We start from the raw sequence: 22,677 nt of genomic DNA, 5'->3' as shown, positions 1-22,677 counted from the left end.
ATCTCATTTCAGCGCCAGTTCGAGGGCAAACACAGTGTATGGACGGTGGCTCTTCAAGTCAACAGCTGTCCCGACATTGTTTGATTGCGTGTAAAAATTTATCGGAACAAAACATCTTCCATTTGATGAGTCGAGTAAAATCCTATAAATGTCTTATCGAACAAACCGTTCCGATTCCAGTGGTTGATTGCGCGGAATACCCAAGCTTATGAACAGACTGTTAGAGCAGTTTGGAACGATGCGCTTGCGCATTTACTTCAGTTGGCTAAGTCAGCTAGAAAAATCGAGTGATGGGTATGGCAGCAAAACTGTAGCTGGCGCCAACTTTTATTAAAAAGATGTCTTCTAGGCATGGTGCATCAGTATGCGACACGTGTCAAAGGTTGATTTACGCATCGTTTTTTGCTGTGTCTTTTCAACGATTTACGATGGGCCATTGCGATACGAATAATTTTCGATATATGGCTGACTGAAACGTAGACATGGTTGTTGATCTATAGCAATATACGCAACTGAATGTTATTTACCTCATAAACTCATTCATGCCCGGCAGTACAAAATGCATTGCTTTATAAAACAGCCAGTCGTCAAATTAACCGCATTTGAACATCCGATACGGCGAAAGAGTAAATGATTACCATCTGCAATTTGATCATTTCCTCTTAAACTACGCATGTTAGCAAGCAGTAGTTTCTTTCACATTTTTTTTTAGCAAAAAAGCGCTCAGGATTGCGAGTATGTGTGTAAAAACGGTACACAGCCGAGCCTGCTAGCGCAAGCGCGTGCTGAATAAGAAATCGGGCCGCGGCTCCATAGCCCGCCGTATCTGAGCTTGCCCCAACATGGCGCTGTCGAAGGCAGTGTCTCCACAAGCGTTTAGGGGTAGATCGGCTGGAAACGCTGATTGGTCAAAAAGTGTGACGTCACGCATGACGTCACGTAAGACGTCACGTGTGACGTCACAAGTCACGTGACATTTTGTGACGTCATGTCCTGTTGGGGACACACGTGTTTTCCCCAGATTGTCTCTAGAGTCCCTGGATTCCCCGTGCTTTTGAGAGCGCGCGCGGGAGGGTGCATCTCGCTGCGCGCTTCACACTGCCCGCTCCTGTCGGAATGGCTGCAGAGATTTCCAACCAGGGTGAAAGCGATCCTCGGCACGCTGACCGTGATTCCAATCACGATGATCGTCAGCTACATGATCGGCGCTGTGACATCTGCAACAAAGTCTTCACTGCGCGCAAGAACATGTTACAGCATAAGAGAAATGTTCACAAGTTGGAGGCAGAAGGAGCTGTCCTGAAGTGTGATGAGTGCAACTGCGGGCTCTCGACGCTGGAAAACTTGACTCGTCACTATAGCGACGTACACCAGTTCCCAGCCGAACATCGGCAACTGTCCTTCGCGAACGACAAAGGTAAGTAATTATATACATACTTCGTTTTTATTTTTTTTTCTGTCTCGTTCTTTGATCAGCACATGTGTGATATTCCATATATATATATATATATATATATATATATATATATATATATATATATATATATATATATATATATATATATATATATATATATATATATTCGGTTTTGCGATGTGAGCATTCGCGGCTTGAATTTTGGTACAGGCGAATTCGCATGCGCAATACATGTAAGCATAATTTATTTTTTCCATGTTCTCGGCGATATGCGCTGTGTATATAATCCGCTGCCTTTCAAAATTTCGCAGGGCATTCTGCGATTCGTTTAGCTTGATGAGGCGTTTTCTGGAAGCTGTATTTAAGATGTACTCGATCATTTTTAGATATATAAATGTTAGACTAATGTCAGACTGGACTGTATTGCCGCGTCTCATATTTTTTTTTTTTTTTAGTTCTTGTTCTTTAGGAAGCGTGAATACTTCCATATATTCGCAATAGACCGTTTTTCTGAGAGCTTGATTAATTCTCATGTCTCGTTTTTATTATTATAGTGTTCATGTCCGCGCTGCACTGTTCTTGCCTGTATTTGTGGTCGGTTTTGTATAGGAAGCATAATTTCGATTATTTGATATTTTTCTTTATTTATTTATTTTCATTTATTTTTTGTTCGCTTGTTGCCATGTCAGACGCTTCGAGAAGCTTGGAATTCAACCCCATCATATACGTATATTTATACGAGTTGGGAAAAAAAATGCGTTATTTCGGCTCAGCCGCTGACCACAGGTACCTTTTGAAAGGCTACGTTTTTACATTACTAATTTCACTTTACTATGCATGCTGCATTTTCCGAAATCGAGGAAAACCTATCATTTGCGTCAAAAGCTTAGTGAAGACAATAAACCGAAGCAGAAGAGGGCAAATACGGTCTGGTTGGTACATGCTTAAGAATCGAGTAAAGCGCTAGGAGAGACGAAACACGTGAACGACAGAGCATGTATCTGTCTGTCGTTCACGTGTTTCGTCTCCCCTAGCGCTGTTTTACTCGATTCTTCAACCGAAGCAGCCGATTTTACAGGCTGCGCTACCTGGCGAACTATGACGGAATACAGTTTGGGGGCTGGTCTCGTAGTTCGTCAGGTGGAGCACCCTGTCGAATCAAGTTCTCCGCTCGCCACGGTGAAAAATTCTGCTGTAGCAGACTGCCAATTTTCGCCGATTCCGGAAAACTAAGGCAAGCACAGATGTTAAATTATATCAAGAAACTTAGAACAATGGTCTACGCTTTTCGATCGGCACTTCAGTGAAATTGCCGGTTTTGTTTAGTGCACCGGTTTTCAGCCATGTGGAAAGGTGGTGCGGAACCTTCATCAATTGCGACCGGTATTGAGACTATAAGGTAGAGGGCAGGGCGAATCTTGTATTCGTGCTGCGATCTTTTGCGTACTAGAAGCACGTTGTGTAATTGGGATTGAATTGATCGGTTAAACAACGCGCATTTGATGCCAGCGCGCGGCTACAATAAGGGATTCGACTCCTCCACATATCATGCCGCTCGCCACGCATTGCAGGCCCGTCTATCAGCTAGTTTCAGTGGTGCCGGTATCAACAATCGCACGATCATCTCTCGATCCCTATCTCCTTCTTTCGCGCGCGCTCTTGCGCTTAGAGAAGTTAACATTGACATTGAACCTACGTGGACCCCGCAAGACCAGAGTAGAGTGAACTAGTTCACTCTAACCAGAGCAAAAGCCGGAGAGCTATCGCGCGACCTTTCATTTCTTTTATCGTGGGCGTGGGTTTCGCACACCCACCTCCATTTGAGAAACGCATTGGTGTAAGGCATATATGTAAGCAACTATTTAGATCAAGCATGTATTTCAACCATATATATATATAATGTATATGTATATAATTCAAAGGAGCGAACAGTCTATGAGTCCAAGGGGAACATTTTCAATACCAACAACAAAACATTAAAAAAATATATGTCCAAATGTTCGCCTTGGGCTCGTAGACTATTCTCTCCTTTCAATTATATATAGCGAGCCCCTCGGTTCTCAGTTCCCCTTCAATTCTTTTCTATATATATATACATAATATAAATACGAATCCCAGGTCAAAAGTCCTCACAAAGGTGAATGTTCTGCGTTGGTGAAAAAAATAAGGGGGCTATATGTATATGCTGTAATAATTAATGGTCCTCAGGTGTGGCAGCACTCGGTACTATAACTGTCACAATGTTCGGTACACAAATTCGCATCTGTCTGGTGCAGTGTTCTCTAGTATTTATGGGTCCAGCCAGCGGCACAACAGTCAAATTTAATTGGTCCTGTGAATCTGCAATTTTACAGATAAAAAGGTTCTTCCACAGTCAACTGCGGTTTCTGCCACTTGAAAAAAAATGCGGGCAAATCCCAATGTTAAAATACTGTGGGGAAAAATGTGGACTAGCAAAGCTACCTTTGTGGTTGGCATTTTAGCCGAATTATAGTCTGGTAGTTTGAACAGAATATTTTACAGCCCAAGAATGATAAATATGCAGAATAATTAGTTGCAACAACTAAACCTTCATGGTAGAATTTCCCTGAACATTGCAAGATACTCAGCAATACTGGAAAAAAAAAACTATTCCACACATGCAGTTTTAGGAATGTGGACTACATTATACTGTAAGTAATAGTATGTGTTGTGCACAATGTTTTTCAAACAGTCATGCTTGATGAGTGTAGAAATTACTTTGTCAGTGATACAGAGCCCTGATTTTTTTTTTTTTTTTTTCAATTTACAGAGTTCCAGGAATGGAAAACGAGAGAGGAGGTGAATGAGGACTGCAAATTCATAGCACCTCAAGGCGAAAAAAGGCTCGCTGGTGGAAGTACAAGGGTGTACTATAAATGCCACAGGTCAGGAGTGGCTAGGCCAAGCCGAGGGAACAAGGTACGGGCAATGAAGAGCCAGGGAAGCTGCAAGAGTGGTAAGACATGCCTTTCTTTTATGATTGTTACTAGAGAAAAGAATGAAGTCAAGGTGATGTACCAAAGGACACATTATGGGCATGATGCAGATATTGCACACCTCACCATGACCACCCAGGAAAGAGCAATCATTGCAAGTGACCTTTCAAAAGGAGTGCCCATGAAGACTATAATGAAGAAAATAAGGGCATCAATAACAGTCAAGCTGACTCCTCTTCATTTGACCGATCGCTTAACCTTACACAACATCAAACGGCAGTATAATCTCAATGTGCCTGAAAGATGTCATGACAGTGATGCTGTCAGTGTTAGCACATGGGTGCAAATCATGAGGAACAAGAACCGACCTGTTGTTCGCTTGTACAAGGAGCAGGGGGCTGTTGACTCAACAAATACGTTCAGCACGAAGGATTTTGCTCTTGCTCTAATGACGGAGCCACAGGAAGACCTTCTGAAGGTTTTGGGCTCAGGAACAGTCTGTGTTGATTCCACACATGGAACAACAGGATACCAGTTTGAATTAGTGACTGTTCTGGTGCTGGATGAATTTGGAGCAGGACTGCCTATGGCATACTTTATCTCCAGCACAGTAAATGAAAAAACTTTAACAGCCTTCTTTGAATCTGTGAAGTCTTCCACAGGAGCATTATCAACTAAGATTTTTATGTCAGATGATGCATCTGAGTTCTTCAAGGCTTGGTCAACTGTCATGGGTCCACCTCAGCACCGACTGCTCTGCTCATGGCATGTGGACAAAAACTGGAGGCGAAGGATTATGGAGAAAGTCAAAGGAAGAGAACTTGGAGCTGAGATTTACCGGACAGTTCGCACACTGCTAGAATCCCTTGACAAGAATGAGTTGACTGAGCTTCTTGAGCCATTTTTGGCCAACAACGACCCCAGGCTGCAGGAGTTCATGCAGTATTTTAAAGCAAACTATGCTTACCGCCCAGAAATGTGGGCCTACAGTTTTCGAACTGGCCTCGGGATCAATACAAACATGCATCTTGAAAGAATGCACAGGACTTTAAAGCATAATTTTCTGGAAGGCAAGAAGAATCACCGTGTCGACAAGCTCATCTCGGCACTGATGGACATGACATACCATTTTCTTATGAAGAGGATAAGCCACATCACAAAAGAAAAGAGAACCTGCAAGATGAGTCGAATTGAGAAGAGCCATCGAACTGCCATGGCAAGCCCAGCATCTATAGAGAGGAATGAAGATCGAACATGGACTGTGCAATCCCAGTCCACAAAAGGCCTCGCGTACAAAGTCTCAAAGGTGAAAGATGGTGCTTGCTGCCCTCTTGCATGCAGTGTGTGCATGGTGTGTGTGCATAGCTATGCATGCACTTGCTATGATCATCTGATGTCCATGATAGTTTGCAAACACATTCATGGTGTGGTCATAGCTAGCACACCAGAAATAGCAGCTGTGAAAATCCCTGAAACTGGTCTAGGAGTGTTGTCAACTTCGAAGATAAGTGAGGCTTTCCACATCTTGGAAAGTGTTCAGGCAGCAGAAGCCTCAACAAGCGTGGCAAACTCAGAGTTGGTTGTGGCCAAGATGCAAGTAATCAAGGAATATACAGTGAAAGAAGAAATTTCTCAAGAAGTGCACAACAAAGCGTGCAAGCTTTTGGACCCTGTGCTGAAGATCTACGAAGAAACTAACAAGCAACAAAAGTCTCACAACTCAAGGGAGCCAGCCAACAAGAAAGCTGGGCATCAACTGAGGTTTCATACTACTAAGAAACCTAGGTTGTCCAGCTTAGGTTTTTCTAAGCCAACTGAGCTTCAGAAAGAGAGTATCAAAAGGCAAATCCTCGACAGCACCACCGAAGATACTCTTATAATTACATCTTCAGGACATGAATATCTTTGAAAAGTGGAATGGAACCCCTATGCCACTCTTCTGCACAGATCTATGAAGATAATGTGAAGTAGGAAATGCACAAGCAAGCATGAAAATTTAACTTCAAATTACATTTTTTTTTTAACCCAGAAAACTAGCACGTACTTGGAATAAGTGTGAATTCCTACTTCTGAGAAGAGCACTGCCTTAGACTGACTGAGCCTTTCATCTCTGCCGAAATCACCGCCACTACATTTGTAAAAGTCCTTGTGCTTCCTGTATGATCTTACCTAGCTGTAGGTGAAGTTTGCAGCTGTATGGTACCAGTTGGTTGGTGTGTGCGTTAGAGCGCGAGAAACACCTCCAAGCTGGCCATATATGCTGCAGGTAAGTACTTTTCCTTCCAGCCCATCATTGTGCACCACTAACACGCTGGTCATGTGTGCTGCAGGTAAGTATACTTTTTCTTTCAGCGCAGCATCTCGCACATCGTGCGCTGCATCTGGCAGAGCCAGACAACATTTTTTCTCTCGGCAGAGCCCGACTGCTAGAGAGCGCGTCTCCCAGGTGGCGGATAGGGAGGCTCTAACCAAGCACCTGAGCTATGAGCTAACAAAAAAACAGAATTGCTTCAATCAAAGGAAGGAGTGCTCAGACACGAGGTGTTTTATAATGCCATGGTGCTTCGTAAGAGTGGTGCTTGCACCCGCGGACCAACAGAGCTTTTACCTGAATGCCTTGTCATGTTTCTCACTTGTATGTTTTATTTTCACCCAGGTCCATGGCTGCATGCTACTGGCAATTAAAAAATTGCTGTTAGAGTAGAGCTTGCATACAAACATGTTCTAGACAAATTTTCTGGCTGACAGCATTGTGCACTATCACAAGACAGGTAAATGTATGCATACCGAAATAAACAGAACTTTCCATGCTAATTAATCCCACTGTAATGCATTTCAGAGGACAAACAGGCAAAGAGACATGGACACCATTGCTGCCTTTCACAATTGCATTCAAGAATCCATTCAGTTAATAGGGATATCTGGTTGTAATTTGCATCCTGCACCTCATGTTGGAATTTTCTTGTCCTAGCACTTCAATAAAAATATTTATTGATTTTGATCTTGCAAAAGTGTTGTCTTCTCACTTGTTTCTACATGCATGCTTCCAGGGATTTCGATATATAAGCAACACTGCTTGCAGTGCACTGAACACAAAGAAAACTACAACACTTGGTGGTGATATGTGTTCACACCACTGCAATGAATCACAATCGTTTATCCTAATAATGACATGTTTCAGGCATCAGACATTGCTGAACCACATTCTTCAGTACTTGTATGAATGGCAGCAAAATACTGTTGTAATAGCCAAGGGTATTGGTTGCACAGTGAATTAGATATAGTTATGTAAGCACACAAATTTGCAAAATTAACTTAACACGTAACACTTGTCTGTGTCTAGCAGCTGTTTGTCCAAACCAGTTTTTATCGTGTTCTTGTGATCTTGGCTGGTGCCTCTCTCGCCAGATGTTGCATACTCATTCAAGACTAGAAGAAAAGCTGCAATAGTGGCAAACAGCAATGATGAAATATGAATATTTGTTAACTTAATTGCACTATCTTACTGAAGAACTATTGCTAAATGAAGTTCAAGCAATATGTGCAGAAACAAGACAGCATTTTGCTAAGTGAATAGGTATAAGGCACATTCATAATGGCAGCACAACTCTTCATTATGACATTGAAGAAGAACATTTCAAACTTATATAAATAAGTGTTAGATCACCACTGAAAGTGGAATAGGTATTTGTATTCTAACTGCAATATTTAATTAGAGGCTGCAGAATGCAACAAATTCTAGGATAAGGTGAGCGATGTGGGACCATTTGTATGGTTTCCCTAATAGGACTGTGCAGAAACAAAATTCCATTGAAACTAGGTGCTGCATGCATGTTTCAGTGAAGACAAACTTTTCCAGTGACTGAATCACAGCTACCCCACACATTGTCAATAGAGATGGGAGGGCTCGCTAAAACAAACAAAAGCTTTAAGTATGATGCCCTTAAAAAAAGCTTGAAAATTTGTACTAATAGATGGCTGCTTCTAAATACAAAAGAACACTGGAAAGGGTGCAGAAAAATATTTTTTTGCTGTTATTTAGGTTTGCTTGCACAATTTAGGCTTGCCTGAGAAGCTTCGTGATCAATGCCTAATCTACTGGAAAAATTTAGTATGCTGAAATGCTGCATTTTTGTTTTTCCCACTTCCACTAGCTGAGTGTCAAAGCATTAACATAATGAAATGTAGTCTCGTTTCGCTTATTTGTATTTCAAATGAAGTGCGAAGAGAAGCTAGTCAGGTCGTAGTTTCATGCAGATGTCGAGCGTCGTTGAGCCGTTGATAGTCTGTCACGTTACTAAGATGTGATGTCACTAGCATTCACTGATACCCTTCTGTGTTTCATGTGTCATTAATTATGGTGCTAACGATGAGTCTCAGTTGGGAGAAAGATTTAACAGCTCATTGGAGATGAATAAAATATATGATAAAAGTTTGTTGCGCCCAGAACTTGGCCTTGCATGACCTTACATAAGGCAGAAACCCGTAATATGTTTGTATAGCCTTAAAATTTGGTGTCCCAACCAGTTTAAAGACATGATCGAATTTGAATGGAAGAAAAAAAAAACAAACTCAAAATGAACAGATTAGAACAATCTAGGAAGAAGCGAACACAAAAACATCGTCGATACTAGAGTGCCTTGTCATGTCAATGATTTAGTAAAAATTGTGGTGAAATTTAAACTAAGAAACATCGCAGGAAAATGTACAGAACTGACATTTCAGGTTTCTGTTTTGTATTGACTGTAAAGAAACAGGGCAGAATTTTATTTGTTACATATGGCTTCTTGTACTACTGAAAATTGTGGTCAACTTTAATGTACCATGATTACACAATGAAAAAAAGGCACCGTTCTGTATAAATGATTAGAATATTGCTTACAATGTAGAAGTGTGGTCGATACTTATTATTCCGCATGGCTTATTTAGGGACAAATGGGGTAATCTTTCAACTGCACCTTAGCGTTCCCTTAAAAACATAAACGCACTAGCAAGAGTAAGCATACATCGGAACACAGGAGGAACATACACAATAGTTGCTTGTAGATTTGATCATGCGTTTGACATAAGGGAAATGAGATAAACCTCAAACAGTACAAGATAACTCACAGGAATGTAAAATGACGAGAATACCAGGAAGAAAAAAAAAACCACAGAAACATTGTCAGACCTTATTGCCACATGATTTACTGCAAAAAAAAAGAAGACGTAGATTGAACTACACATAAGATTTCATTAAAAAAAGCTAATCAAAAGCGAAAATGTATGAGGTGAAAAAAACGCACTAGGGAAAAGAGGCACGGAAACAAACCCAGGACTTCGTCTACCCGCAATACTCCGAATCACTGCTGCTCTCATTTCTGGTGCCGCTCTCAAACTAGATGCTTTAAGCTTTACGTTAGAATGAATGAGCACAGCTTCTGCACTCTATCCCATGAACCTGCTCCTGCCCTTGGTATGCACAAAGCCAAATTTTGACCATTTCTTCTCATTGCAGTAGTGGAAGCTGTAAATTAAATAAGGCAGGATAATCTTCTAGAACCATCAGAGGTGTCATTTATGTCTTTTATAACCATCTAAATGTGGCGCAACTTTTTCATGAGCAACAAACTGCTAGGAGAAAAGACTGTTTGCTGTTTTAATGCAAGTATATGCATTTCTTCATGAATGAAAATATTCAATATTTTTCCAAATTTTTCAATATGGTTTTTCTCAGCCTTTAAATTTTCCAGGAATTTGACATCCCTATTGCCACTGGCAAGGTGGAAGTAAGCAATAAAAAATATTTGTATACAGTGATTCTGTGCAAGAAGGGCACTCCCTGATGTCTTCCATGCACCTTTGCAAAAAAATAAAGAGAAGCAGTGCCTCATGTAGAGATGACTCCATGACGCATTGCGTATACAGCTTAGACCTAGTCATGGAGATGTACTTACGGGAGTGTATGGTGGCATATTTGTGCTTGAGTGGAAGGAAGGTCGGAAAAGGCTTTCACAACTAATGCTGTCTGCTGTTATTACCAGTGTGTAGATATGCTTTATAATATATTACAGGTACTCTGCTGGTATTAAAAAATGTTCTTATAGCTGCTGTTGGTTTCTAAACTTTGTTATTACATAGCCCATTAAGGTCTGTCCGAAAGAGAGTCCACTGTACATCAACCATTTCATGGTATTCCTTTCAGACTGCTAAGAAATTTGTGATGTAATATTTTTTTCGTCACTATTTTGGCTCATGTTTCAACAGCCGAACATGGTAGAATGTGTCTCAGACCACTAACCAATTCAAAAAACAGTATAAAATTTGGAAACCCTACAAGTTTCTCATTCAAGAACCAGCCGTCTAAACCTTTAAGTAGCTTTGACAGGTCAACATAATGATTTTGCATAAGCACGATGAAGATTCCCCTTTGTTCTGTGTTTGGCATTGACTGTATCAGAGATTGCGAGCACAGTTGTGCTGATAGACTTCTATTGGTAGCAATGATTATCATGTCATCCCAAGCAGTTTCATGCCCTTATTTCTGCATGTATTCTACCAAAGCATTTGGTATGCTGTCAGGTTTCTAGTGGCATCGGGGCTCTTTTATCACACTTGTCAAATTTCTCATCTCCTCTATGTAGACAGAGTCTAAGATGATCATCACATGGTATCTTATGTATGATACCTGGCATCTTTGAATGGGGCAAAGCCTCTTTAAAATTCAAAAGAGCCCCTCGCAGTTTACTGGATGGCATGTGGCCAGTATGCACATTTCTTGAAGACCCATGCCTTTGCCTAATTATGCCCAGAATGTACAAAAGCATGCCTTTTGGTCGAGATGATGACGTTGCATTTTGTGTAGGCATCGGCTGCAAATGCTTGTCGATCTGATGTCTGGACACGCATTCAATAAGCTTTTTTGGGTATCCGTTCTTTTCCAAGTTTTGTAATTATTTCGTCATGCTCGATTCCGCGACCTGCTCTCGGAACTGTGGTTGCAGTTCACACCACATTGACCTCCCCTCGGTCTCAATTAAGAGATTGAGGAGCACTGCATTATACAGTGAATGAAAGAAAAAAAAAGGGGGGGGACAGCTATATTATTTCTAATGAGGTGCAAAGAAACAGTATAATCATTAATAATAATTGCTGCACTGAGCATGCATGCATACAAACCCTATTTGTAAGAAAATCCTTACTGGTTCAACAGGTTTAATTAAGGAACTATTCTTCCCACCAATTCTTCCCACTTAATTTTTTATGTCCCTGGATCAGTTATATCTTTATCTGATACTGATCTTTAAAATGAGATATTTCACAGATGTATACACATACGTGCGCGTGCAGGGTTATGAATTAAAGGAAGTCCCCCCCCCATCCCTAGCTATTACGACCAAAACACCTCGCAAAGGCAAACGATGGCTATAAGACATCTGTTTCGATGCAATGGAATTTCAACATTAATAAAATATTGACAAAACTTATATCTGGGCTAGATATGCATATTGCACATATATACTGCTTAAGGGAAAAACAGATATACAGAAGGAAGAGAATAAAGGGACAAGAAATAACTCCCATGAGAGTTAATTGTTTACAGTATATGTTTTAAGTGCGGGACAAAAGGAACAGAGTAGACTGGAGAAGGCGCTCTAACAACTCAGGTTTTATTGAAAGACCACTTGCTTAACTACTGTATTTGCTCTTATGAACGAAATGAAAGCAAGCACACACGGACAATTACTGCTCACAAGGAGACCTGTATCAAAGAAGCTTGGCCTATTGCTGAGCAAGAAAGTTTAATTCCTTTTTGAAAGCCCAGTCGAACACACACATTATCCGAACACACAATCAAATTTTTCAATCTCATCTGCTTCTATAATCTCCCGGCCTAGTTGAGTCCTGCACCTGTGCAACACTGTGGTGTTTCTCATCTCGGGAGTGCAGTTACGGCTTTTCCGAATGTGTTAAGTCATTTTGCTGCCTGATTTGTCTATAACATTTTTTTGGTATACTCCCTCAGCCTCTCATTAAGGTATCTCCCTGTCTGGCCAACATATCGTTTACCACGGGTGAGTGGTACTGAATACACTGCGCTCCTGGAACACTTCACGAAGCGCTGCTGGTGATGCATTTTACAAGCGACAGACTTGTCCTGTGCGATTAACCCTCCTGCATATCCTGAGAGTTTATCTGGTGCAGAACAAGCCACTTTTATGCCAGCCCTCGCAACCGATTGTGCGCGAACCCATGTATATATGGAATAACCGTAACTTTACTTTGATCCAATTGATCAGGCTTGATAGCTGGCTTTTTCAGCTTATCTTCAGCGACCGATGCCATCAGTGAAGGCTGGTAGCCCGCACTTGAAAGGCGCTGCACCTGGTCGAAAAACCTGTGTCCCACCAAGCGCCTTGTCCTGTCTACTCATACTTGTCATAAAGCATACTTTAAGAAATGCATCAACTTCAGTTCAGTCGTTCAGTCGTGTCCGACTCTTCGTGACCCTATGGACCATATGACGCCACGCTTTCCAGTCTGTTATTATCTTCCTAACATCCCATAACTTCATCTGCAGTGCCTCGAGGATGCCATCTAACCATCGCTTTCGCTGCCTACCCTTTCTCCGGTAACCCTCAACCTTTCCCCACATCAAATCTTTCTCCAGCGACTCTTCTCTTCTCATCAGATGACCAAAGCAGCTGAGCTTTAACTTTAGAATTTGACCCTCCAATGAGCAGTCAGTGTTTATGGTCGACAATATCGACTGATTTGATCTTCTGGCCATCCAAGGAACTCTCAAGATTCTCCGCCAGCACCACAATTCAAACGCGTCAATTCTTCAGCGGTCAGCCTTCTTCACAGTCCAACTCTCGCATCCATACATCACAACTGGAAATACCATAGCGCATAGTTATACGGATCTTGGTTGGCAGACTAATGTCTCTGCTCTTTACTAGGTGGTCAAGGCTAGCCATGGCTCTTTCCCAGAAGTAGGCGTCTCCTAATTTCATGGCTGCAGTCTCCTTCCGGGGTTATCTTGGAGCCCAAGAAGAGAAGATCTGTCACAGCTTCCACTTCTTGTCCCTTGATGCTCCAGGGCTTGATGGGGCAAGACGCTATATGATCTTTGTCTTTTTAATGTCCAGTTTAAGTCCAAACTTCTCACTCTCTTCTTGTATGCGCATCAGAAGTCTCTTGAGTTCCACTTCACTTACTGCCATTAAAGTGGTATCATCCGCATATCTAAGGTTGTTGGTACGTTTCCCAGCAATCTTCACTCCAGCTGAAGACTCGTCCAGACCAGCTTTCCTCATGATGCACTCAGCATATAGGTTAAATAGGCAGGGCGACAGTATGCAGCCTTGCCTGACTCCTTTCTCAATCGGAAACCAACCAGTAAGACCATGCCCAGTTCTAACTGTGGCCTCTTGCCCTTCATACAGGTTCCTGAGGAGACAGATGAGGTGAATTGGAATTCCCATCTCTTGGAGAGCATGCCACAATCTGCTGTGATCTACGCAGTCAAACGCTTTCGCATAATCAATAAAGCAGAAGTAGATGGGTTGTCTCTTGCTTTTTCCATGATCCAGCGAAGGTTGGCAACTTGGTCTCTATAGTTCCTCTGCCCTTGCGAAACCCGGCTTGCACGTCCGGAAGCTCCCGATCCACATACTGCTGCAGCCTACCTTGGAGGATTTTCAACATCACCTTGCTAGCATGCGAAATAAGTGCGATCATGTGGTAGTTGGAACAATCTTTGGCACTGCCTTTCTTTGGAATGGGGATGTAAACTGACCTCCTCCAATCCTGTGGCCACTGCAGGGTTGTCCAAATTTGCTGACATAATGTATACAGATTGTTAACAGCGTCGTCATGGTTGAGGTTTTGATGCAACTCAGCTGGAATGCCATCAATTCCGCTAGCTTTGTTCTTAGCAAGGCTGGATAAGGCCCATTCAACTTCTCTCTTCAGGATGCCCGGCTCGAGATCAGTAATCACAGCCGTCTTATGTTGGGTTTGCACATCCGGGTCCTTCTTGTACAGTTCTGTGTATTCCTGCCACCTCTTCTTTATCTCTGAGGCTTCCGTGAGGTCCCTGCCTCGTTTGTTCTTTATCACGCCCAGCTTAGCACAGAAGCTTCCTTTGATATCTTTGATTGTCTTATACAGAGCTCTTGTGTTCCTTAATTGGCTGTTGTCCTCAACTGCTTGGCACTGTATGTTCAGGATGGCATTCTTATCTCTCCTTGCGATTTTCTGAAAATCCGCATTGAGAGCCTTGTATCTTTCGTTTTCCCCATAACTTCTGCCATCCTCCTTTCCCCAGCTATTTGCAAAGCCTATTCAGATAACCAGTTTGCTTTCTTGCATTTCTTTTGCTTTGGAACTACTTTAGTAACAACTTCTTGCATTATATCACGCGCATCAGTCCACATCTCTTCAGGCTCTCTGTTTTCTAGATCTAATTCTTGAAATCGATTCCTCACTTTAACAGCATATTTGATCCAGATCATACCTGAAAGGCCTTTTAGTTTTCTGCGTTTTCCTCAATCGAAGCTTAAATTTGGCAACAAGAAGCTGATGATCGGTGCCAGAATCGGTCCCAGGCCTTGCTTTTACTGCTTGTATAGCGCTTCTCCATCTCTGCCGGCAAAGAATATAATCAATCTGATTCCTGTACAGACCATCCGGAGAAATCTATGTGTACAGGCGCCTCTTGTGCTGTTGAAAATGAGTATTCGCTATGGTCAGGTTATTTTCTTGACAAAACTCTACTAGCCTCTGCCCAGCTTCATTTGCCTCACCGAGACCGAACTTGCCTGTAATTCCGGATATTTCTTCACTCCCCACCTTAGCATTCCAGTCTCCATTAAGAAAAAGGACGTCTGATGAGGGAGTGCGGTCTAAAAGACATTGCAGGTCAGCATAAAATTTCTCAACGTCAGCTTCTTCAGCAGTAGTGGTTGGTGCGTAGACTTGGATAACTGTAACTTGAAAGGTTGACCTTGGATCCGAAGTGAAATCATTCGGTCGTTTTTGGGGTTGTACCCTAGCACTGCTTCGCCCATTCTTCTGTTGACTATGAGAGCGACCCCATTCCTTCTCCTGGATTCGTGCCCACTATAAAAGACATAATGGTCGCTGGAATTAAATTCTCCCATTCTGGTCCACTTGAGCTTGCTGATACCCAAGATATCAATGTTCAATCTGTCCATTTCTCGCTTGACGATATCCAGTTTACCTTGCGTCATAGATCTTACATTCCATGTTGCTATGTGATATATGTCCTTGCAACATCGGACCTTCCGGTCGCTTCCCGACACATCCACAACTGAGCGTCCTTTTGGCTTTAGCCCAGCCGTTTCATTCGCCCTGGAGCTACTAGGAATCGCCCTTTAACATGTGGGACGCCTTCCCCCCCCTAGTAACATGTGGGACGCCTTCCAACCTGGAGGGCTCATCTTCCGGCGCCATATCATTAATGCTATTGTGACTGGTCATAGGGCTTTCTTGGCAGGAAATACTGGAGTGGGTTGCCATTACCTTCTCCAGTGAATCACATTTTGTCAGAACTCTCTGCCGTAACTTGTCTATCTTGGGTGGCCCTACACAGCAGAGCTCACGACTTCATCGAGTTTCGCAAGCCCCTCCGCCACGACAAGGCAGTGATCCATGAAGGGGATGCATCAACTAGCCTGCAATAATGTCCTTGCAAGAGTTAATTGTCCTGTCGTTTTCTTTGTCTTATGGGTTTTTCAGTGCACTTGTTTTGTTTTATTTCAGTACAAAATGCTGTGCACTATAAAAAGAAATCAAGCTTCGCCATGAATGCAAAATTGAAAATGACATGACGATGTGCTTCTCACAATGGTTCATTCTGCCCCTGGTTTTGCAGTTTGTGCAAAACAACATCACAGGTGGCTGCCAGTATTTACCTTCGAAAACCTGCATGACCATAACTGTGCACGTTTAGAAATGATGGCACAAGTGCAACAAAGTAAAAGTACGGGCTGACTTAGTGCCCCTGAGACAATTCGGGAGGACAGCCGCCCTCCATGCGCATGCCTATGTATATATTTCACTTTGCAGGAATTGTCATTACACAAACATGACTAGAGGAGGCTGATCGGAATGCCTTGAGGATGAAGTGATAGGTGATACAAGCTGATACAAGCTGCATGTAATTGTATGAAGAAGAGTCAAAAGTGCTAGCTAGAAGTGGACATGCTAGGTCATTCAACAATTGGTAAAAAACGGAGCAAGAAAATGTAACTGCCACAATGCATAGTACTTTCATGATGGTAAGTCACTGCAACAAGTGTAAGAGAGAGCATATATAAGCAGTTACTGTTCCAAGCAAATAAATAAAGCACTTAAAATGCAAGAAAACATGAATTGAAAAGCTTTTCCTCAGGAACTGTGAGGGTAAAATAGGTTCATTCTTTTTTACTCACTGGTGGAGACAACACTAAACTGAGAGATGATTTGAACATTTTTATAGTGAGATGACAGAAAAACGACCTGTCAGTTTCCTGCTGAATTTATATAAATTTTCACCGGATCACAGAATGTGGTACAGCTAGGTTAATGCATGTGCTTAACGAAAGAAATTGAAATAACTTCTTTTGTGACTGAAAAAATAAGTACACATAACTTTTCATTCAGCTGTAGTGATAAATGAAGAATATGCAGTGGATATATCACGAGTAAAGAATGCATGCTGATCAGCGGCTGAAATAACAATTGTAAAGCCTTCAAAGATGCATGCATGATGAACATGTGTACTTTATATTTTGCATCATGGGGATATACAATAGCAATGTTACACTGTTCAAAATAGCAGCTAAAGAGGGGAAAATTTGTGGCGCTAGAAAATTTTAGGCAAATTTTATTGCCGCAGAGATGCTGAAATAAGTTTTAGAGGTAGGAAACTTAGCTGCAGAGCAAGCTTGAAAAGCTTAGTAAAGTCAGTGCTCCAAGAAAGGTTACAGTCATTCAGATTGATAAAAATATCAGTAACTATTAACTAAAACTAGCGGTATTTGTCTGACTTCACTGTTGTCAGAGTAATAGTGTATTAATTGTGCGTGTGTCACTGTGCATGAACACATGTACAACATTGTTGATACTTTGTCTTCAAAAATGCAGGTAGAAACATTTTATTTGGGAAAACATTTCATCTGAAGAAGCATAGATTGTCATCTCTTGGCATAAGATATATGTGAAAGGCTTCTGGTTTAGTCCTCACAACTCAGCTTACAGTTGTGTTGCACTCATTGCAGATGAGGTTTAGTAACACACTTTATGTGTTGAGGACAATGGAAAGCCAAGATTGCTTCCTTGTTTCTGGTTGCTTTATCCCCTTGTATCAATACACTATGGGGGTGGCTGACTGTCGCTGCATTCTCTGGGTCCAGCCTGCTCATGAAATGCAAGCGCATAGTTCTTCACAAATGATTTGTCCCATGCACTGCAAAAAAAAATGTACTGGTTTTTCAATTTTTGCCTTCTCTGCAAGTCATGTCTTTGCGTGAATGACCTTCGCTTAATTGTTAGCCTCACCCTTCCATCAAGGCACTGCGAAGAAGATACCACAATGGGTGGGTGCTGCTGCTTTCAGTTCATGCATTCTGCTCCTGGGCTCAGCCCTATGTTGAAACATGCACATTTGAATGCTTAAACGAGCCATTTGATCATATATTTTTTTTTAATTTAGAATTTAATATCTGGAAATTGTGTTATCTGGAACATACATATTAAACAGGAAAGGAACAGTGCAGCTGTATGGGAGATATTTACTTCCTGCAACTCTGAACGTATGAACGAGGAATGTGTCGAGGCTCTACTGTAATTTGTAACAGGTTATTGTGTCATAAGGCAACGATGGTTTGCAGAATGCTTTAAAGATATATTTGTATAAGATGACAACTGTGGTGTCAGTTGCATGAAAAGAAATGGCATTGTATGTTTTTGTAAATGTTAGTGTATGTTTGCTGTCAATTGAGATCCATAAGGTTCATGTCTTGTATTAAGTTTGTGTTAGTTCTAATGCAACATATGGTTCATTTGAGTTCGGCCATATGTTTTTGTATGTCCAATATTTATTTATTGAAACAAACCTAATGACTTGCGCGTTTCCTTCATGGCAACACGTTTTGCATTCATAACATGGCATATATGTCAAGCTATAGTTTAGTGGACCTGTAGCCTAAAACAGACTGCTTACTTAGCCACCCCAAATTTTTTTTGTACTCAATTTTCTTTTCAAATTAGAATTACATTGCATCATCTGTGTGTGTGTGCACTTGCTATGGAACTGAAGCAAGCAATAGATTGCAGAGTATACTCCTTAGCTGTGCTTTAATTCCTGGGAAAAATATAAACCTAAAAATTAGACTTTCAAATAAAATTTGCAATTAGAAATTGTGCGACAAATTTCAAAGTCCAAATTGGAGTCAATTGATTTCAATCTTATTCAGTTCTTTATTTATCAGCATATTGGACAGTCTCCAGGGATAAATAATGTTGCATCCAACAACTTCCCTGGGTGCACTCCGGAGCCATTTAGAAGGGAGCAGTAGCCGACGTTGAGTTGGGTAAGAAAAAGAAAAATTACCTGGGGTTTACTTTTAGTTAAACCCGGTAGGTTGCATATAAACAAAGCCGACGTAGCTTCTCTTTCTGTTCTTTCTTTTGTCTTCTGCGGTGCGGCGTGGCTATCGACCGAGTTTACCCGACAGCTTGACTGTCAGGCCGGGTTTATGCGACAGGCTGAAACCTGGCGTAGTATTGCTTACGTAATAAAAAAAAAATAAACACACTATACAGGAGGTACCAAAAATTATAGATACCTACTGAAAGATTTATTGTGACAATCAGTATTTGTGCATTTAAAATCCTGAAAAATGCAAACATTTTATTAAATGCAGCTAGCTAACAAGAGTGAATTCAAACACGGCATCCCTTCACTTTATGCACGGTTACAATACAAAAGCACACTGCACAATTGAACCTTGCATAGTGAGGCCTTGTACATCGAATACATTTATTTGAAAAAAAAAATAATGGCGCCGTCCACGGGAAGACACGTACTTTTCCGGTGTTGTCGAAGGGATATTCTTGGCCAGCAGACAGTGATAACCACGTCGCTGACCCTCGAAATGTCCTGCAGTCATCAAAAAAAAAGAAGACAGACCAAAACCGCACTAACTATACTGAAATATTCCTGTCGCGAGGCCTATGTGATCGTCGCGGACATTTCCATTTTTTTTTCTTATAGATGCATGCATATTTCGAAGCATCTCGTCGCGGTGCTGTCCGAAAATCGTTTCGACAGCATGGGAAATGTAGACAGCATATTTACTACACGTACAGCGTCGTCGCTTCGACGTGCTGGGCCATAAAGTATCGCGCTAGGCCTCTTTTTTTTTTTTATCTCTCCCTTTAAGAGGAATTCGTCGAGTGACGGTAAGTAAAGTTATATATTTCATACAACATGTGCATAATACTGCTGTACCACTTATAGCTGCTTCCCTCGTGCATTATTTTAAGATCCCAGGGCAGAAATCGCAAAACACGTGTAAGAGTACATGCCGGAGCGAACGCTAGGCCTCTTTTTTTTTTATCTCTCCCTTTAAGAGGAATTCGTCGAGTGACGGTAAGTAAAGTTATATATTTCATACAACATGTGCATAATACTGCTGTATTATGCACATGTCGCGGTGCTGTACACAGCACCGCGACGAGATGCTTCGAAATATGCATGGGATTTATGAGAGAAAAAAAAAAAAACACGGCAGAAAACCGCACTGTGTGCACAATACTCCTGTCGCGAGGCCTATACATGTGATCGTCGGAGCAGCGTTGAAATGAAAGACGCGGGCGGCATGATGCTGCAGAAGATGTCCCACGAGGTAAGCGGCAATTATTTAGGCTGTACAGAATCCATATTTCAGACGATTGTGCCGTTGTTATAGTAAATGGTGCTCACATTAAAAAAAAAAAAACGACGTAACAAAGCCGTAATGAGCGCAGCCCTGTTGCAATAAGGCCTAGCGTTCGCTGCGGCAGCTACGCTTACACGTGTTTTGCGATTCCTGTCCCCAGGGACTTAAAATAATGCACGAGGGAAGCAGCTATAAGCAGTACAGCAGTATTATGCGCATGTCATATGAAATGTATAACTTTACTTACTGTCACTCGACGAATTCCTCTAAGGGAAAGAAAAAAAAAAAAAGAGGCCTAGCGCGACGCTTTGTGGCCGAGCACAGGCCTAGTGTTCGCTCCGGCAGCTACTCTTAACACGTGTTTTGTGATTCCTGTCCTAGGGTCTTAAATAATGCACGAGGGAAGCAGCGGTACAGCAGTATTATGCGCATGCTATACGAAATATATAATTTCGCTGCGGCAGCTACGCTTTAAGTACAACGATATACTACGTGCAACATATCTAAAGAGAGGGAACTGGATCACGGGACTGCAAGCCTGCGGTCTGCCAGGAAACAATGGGGTGGCCCTGAAAAGGGCCGTTTGTATGCGCAGCGTTCCATCGGTGGCTTGCAGTGGCATGGCAGCGTGGTCAGCAAAACGAGCTGCACTCTCCCGTCTCGTGGCCCTTCGCCCTGCATCGCCGACAGTGGTGGACAACGTACACCGCTCCTGGTTCTGCCCTTGACGCTGCAGCGATGTCGGAGCCGTACACTTTGACCAGGGCCGCGACGATGATCTTCGAGAGCTGATCGATGCCGCGACCCCTTGCCACGTGGTAACTGTCGGCCGCGTACAGACAACGCCTCGGCCGCTTCGCAGCATCCAGGAAACGGTGCTGCAAGAGTGTCGAAAAAGTTGCGTTATGAACTCAACAATTTGATAAATGAGTAACAAACGAGAAAACAAAGCATTCTTACCTCAGGGTTCAGAATGCGTACGTCAGGCATGCGCCGCAGCGCAGCAGTCAGGCGCCGGTTCAGCTGCCGACGACGGGCGTTTTCATGCAGCGCTTCGCTCTCGTTTTTGAAATACCGCGGCAGTATTTTAAAAACCAACACCATCCGTGCGACGTGCTGCTGCAGCTGCCGCACGAGGTCCTGGAAACACGTGGGGCAAGATGAACGGCACAGCACTTTTAAAGCAAATTGTGAGACGATTTTACGTAATTTATACGTACCTTGATGTTGGCGGCGATTTCCCGCGGGCCATGACCATTAGCGAGGTCATTGCCCCCTACATACAAAATAACAAAATCGGCGTGCAAACGCATCTGCGCGACCTTAAATGACAGTGAGGTGGCATCATAACCGCCAAAACTGAAAGTGCACGTCTCAACATGCGGCGAAAGCCGCAGGCGAGACCTGCACAAGAATTTCATTTGGCTATCGCCGATTATGACACCACGCAGGACCGCCATCATAGGAATTACGCGCCGCAACGAGACCCACGAGCCGAATACGCGCCGCAGCGAGAACCACGAACCGAATGCCGGCATATCGCGCGCGCCGCCGGAGCGGCCGGTACCTAGGGATTCCCTAGATGGGTTAGAGACGAAAAAAACAAGCAAACCCAGTTTTCATTGACGTCACATCCGGTTAAGCATCGAGCGTGACGTGAAAAACGTCACGCCAGGCCGCTGCGTGTCCACCAATCAGCGTTTCCAGCCGATCTACCCGCAAACGCTTCTGTGTCTCCACCCTGTACTAAAGCCCCTTGATACTTTGAAAGTTACGCCAACGATTGAACTTTGCCGCCGCCGCGCTACCTCCTCGCCTCCTCCTCGCCCCTTGCGCGCCCCTTCGCTGAAGGCCGGCTCTCCGCCCGATTTCCTGAGCGACGATTGGTCTCCCTGCCGTTGCCATTGGAAACCGACGCGCGTCCGGCGTTTTCCTTGTGTTTTCTTTTTCCTTCGCGCCATTTTTCCCCTAGTCTCTGCGAGCGAATATTGCGCGCTGTGCTTTTATTGCAGCGTGCAAGCTCTATGCCGTGCTGTTGCGCGTACAACTGCAGCAAGCGACCTGAAGATGGTTATGCGGTATTCATGATATCTCAAGGCAAGCGTGACGGCTTGCGCACAAGTCAATGGATTCACAAGATTAGTCGAAAGACGTTTATTCCTAGAAACAACAGAGTTGTTTGCGACGTCGAGTGCCTTTATCACTCCCCGTAATAACGCGTCACCTGACGCTGCGTTTTTTATTCCTGCTTGCTGCTCAATATTTTTGCGGCGGCAGCATGTTCATTGTATAAAAATAAGGTTGTCCTCTGCAGCATGCTGAATATTCTGCGAGGCCCCAAGGCTCCATCATTTAACACGCTTCGACTTCT

General features: G+C 42.7%; 2 protein-coding genes across 2 annotated transcripts; one reads left to right on the top strand and one right to left on the bottom strand.

Moving 5' to 3' along the window:
• The first annotated feature begins 1,111 nt into the window (after positions 1-1,111).
• LOC146183117 (uncharacterized) lies at positions 1,112-6,804 on the top strand. Its single transcript, XM_084608332.1, has 3 exons — positions 1,112-1,417; positions 4,209-5,680; positions 6,727-6,804. Exons 1-3 carry the CDS (start codon positions 1,117-1,119, stop codon positions 6,802-6,804), a joined length of 1,851 nt encoding a protein of 616 aa, XP_084464458.1. The 5' UTR covers positions 1,112-1,116.
• A 13,879-nt stretch (positions 6,805-20,683) lies between these two features.
• On the bottom strand, positions 20,684-21,834 carry LOC146183116 (uncharacterized). Its single transcript, XM_084608690.1, has 3 exons — positions 21,527-21,834; positions 21,267-21,446; positions 20,684-21,184 (listed from the first exon to the last, which is right to left on the bottom strand). The coding sequence occupies exons 1-3, from the start codon at positions 21,767-21,769 to the stop codon at positions 20,939-20,941; spliced, it is 669 nt and encodes a 222-aa protein (XP_084464816.1). The 5' UTR covers positions 21,770-21,834; the 3' UTR covers positions 20,684-20,938.
• Positions 21,835-22,677: the final 843 nt, after the last annotated feature.

This window comes from Amblyomma maculatum, chromosome 7, assembly GCF_055883805.1.
Source record: "Amblyomma maculatum isolate TAMU_Amacu chromosome 7, ASM5588380v1, whole genome shotgun sequence".
In the NCBI taxonomy this organism is placed as follows: domain Eukaryota; kingdom Metazoa; phylum Arthropoda; class Arachnida; order Ixodida; family Ixodidae; genus Amblyomma; species Amblyomma maculatum.
The sequence above is the reverse complement of the archived record's forward strand: the minus strand, read 5'-3'. Positions and strand labels throughout refer to the sequence as shown.

Coding starts and splice junctions, on each gene's coding strand:
- LOC146183116 (XM_084608690.1), bottom strand. CDS start 21,769: ATGATGGCGGTCCTGCGTGGTGTCATAATCGGCGATAGCCAAATGAAA. Junction 21,447..21,526: donor AAATCGCCGCCAACATCAAG/GTACGTATAAAT, acceptor ACGTGTTTCCAG/GACCTCGTGCGGCAGCTGCA. Junction 21,185..21,266: donor TACGCATTCTGAACCCTGAG/GTAAGAATGCTT, acceptor ACACTCTTGCAG/CACCGTTTCCTGGATGCTGC.
- LOC146183117 (XM_084608332.1), top strand. CDS start 1,117: ATGGCTGCAGAGATTTCCAACCAGGGTGAAAGCGATCCTCGGCACGCT. Junction 1,418..4,208: donor GTCCTTCGCGAACGACAAAG/GTAAGTAATTAT, acceptor TTCAATTTACAG/AGTTCCAGGAATGGAAAACG. Junction 5,681..6,726: donor TCGCGTACAAAGTCTCAAAG/GTGAAAGATGGT, acceptor TTTTTCTTTCAG/CGCAGCATCTCGCACATCGT.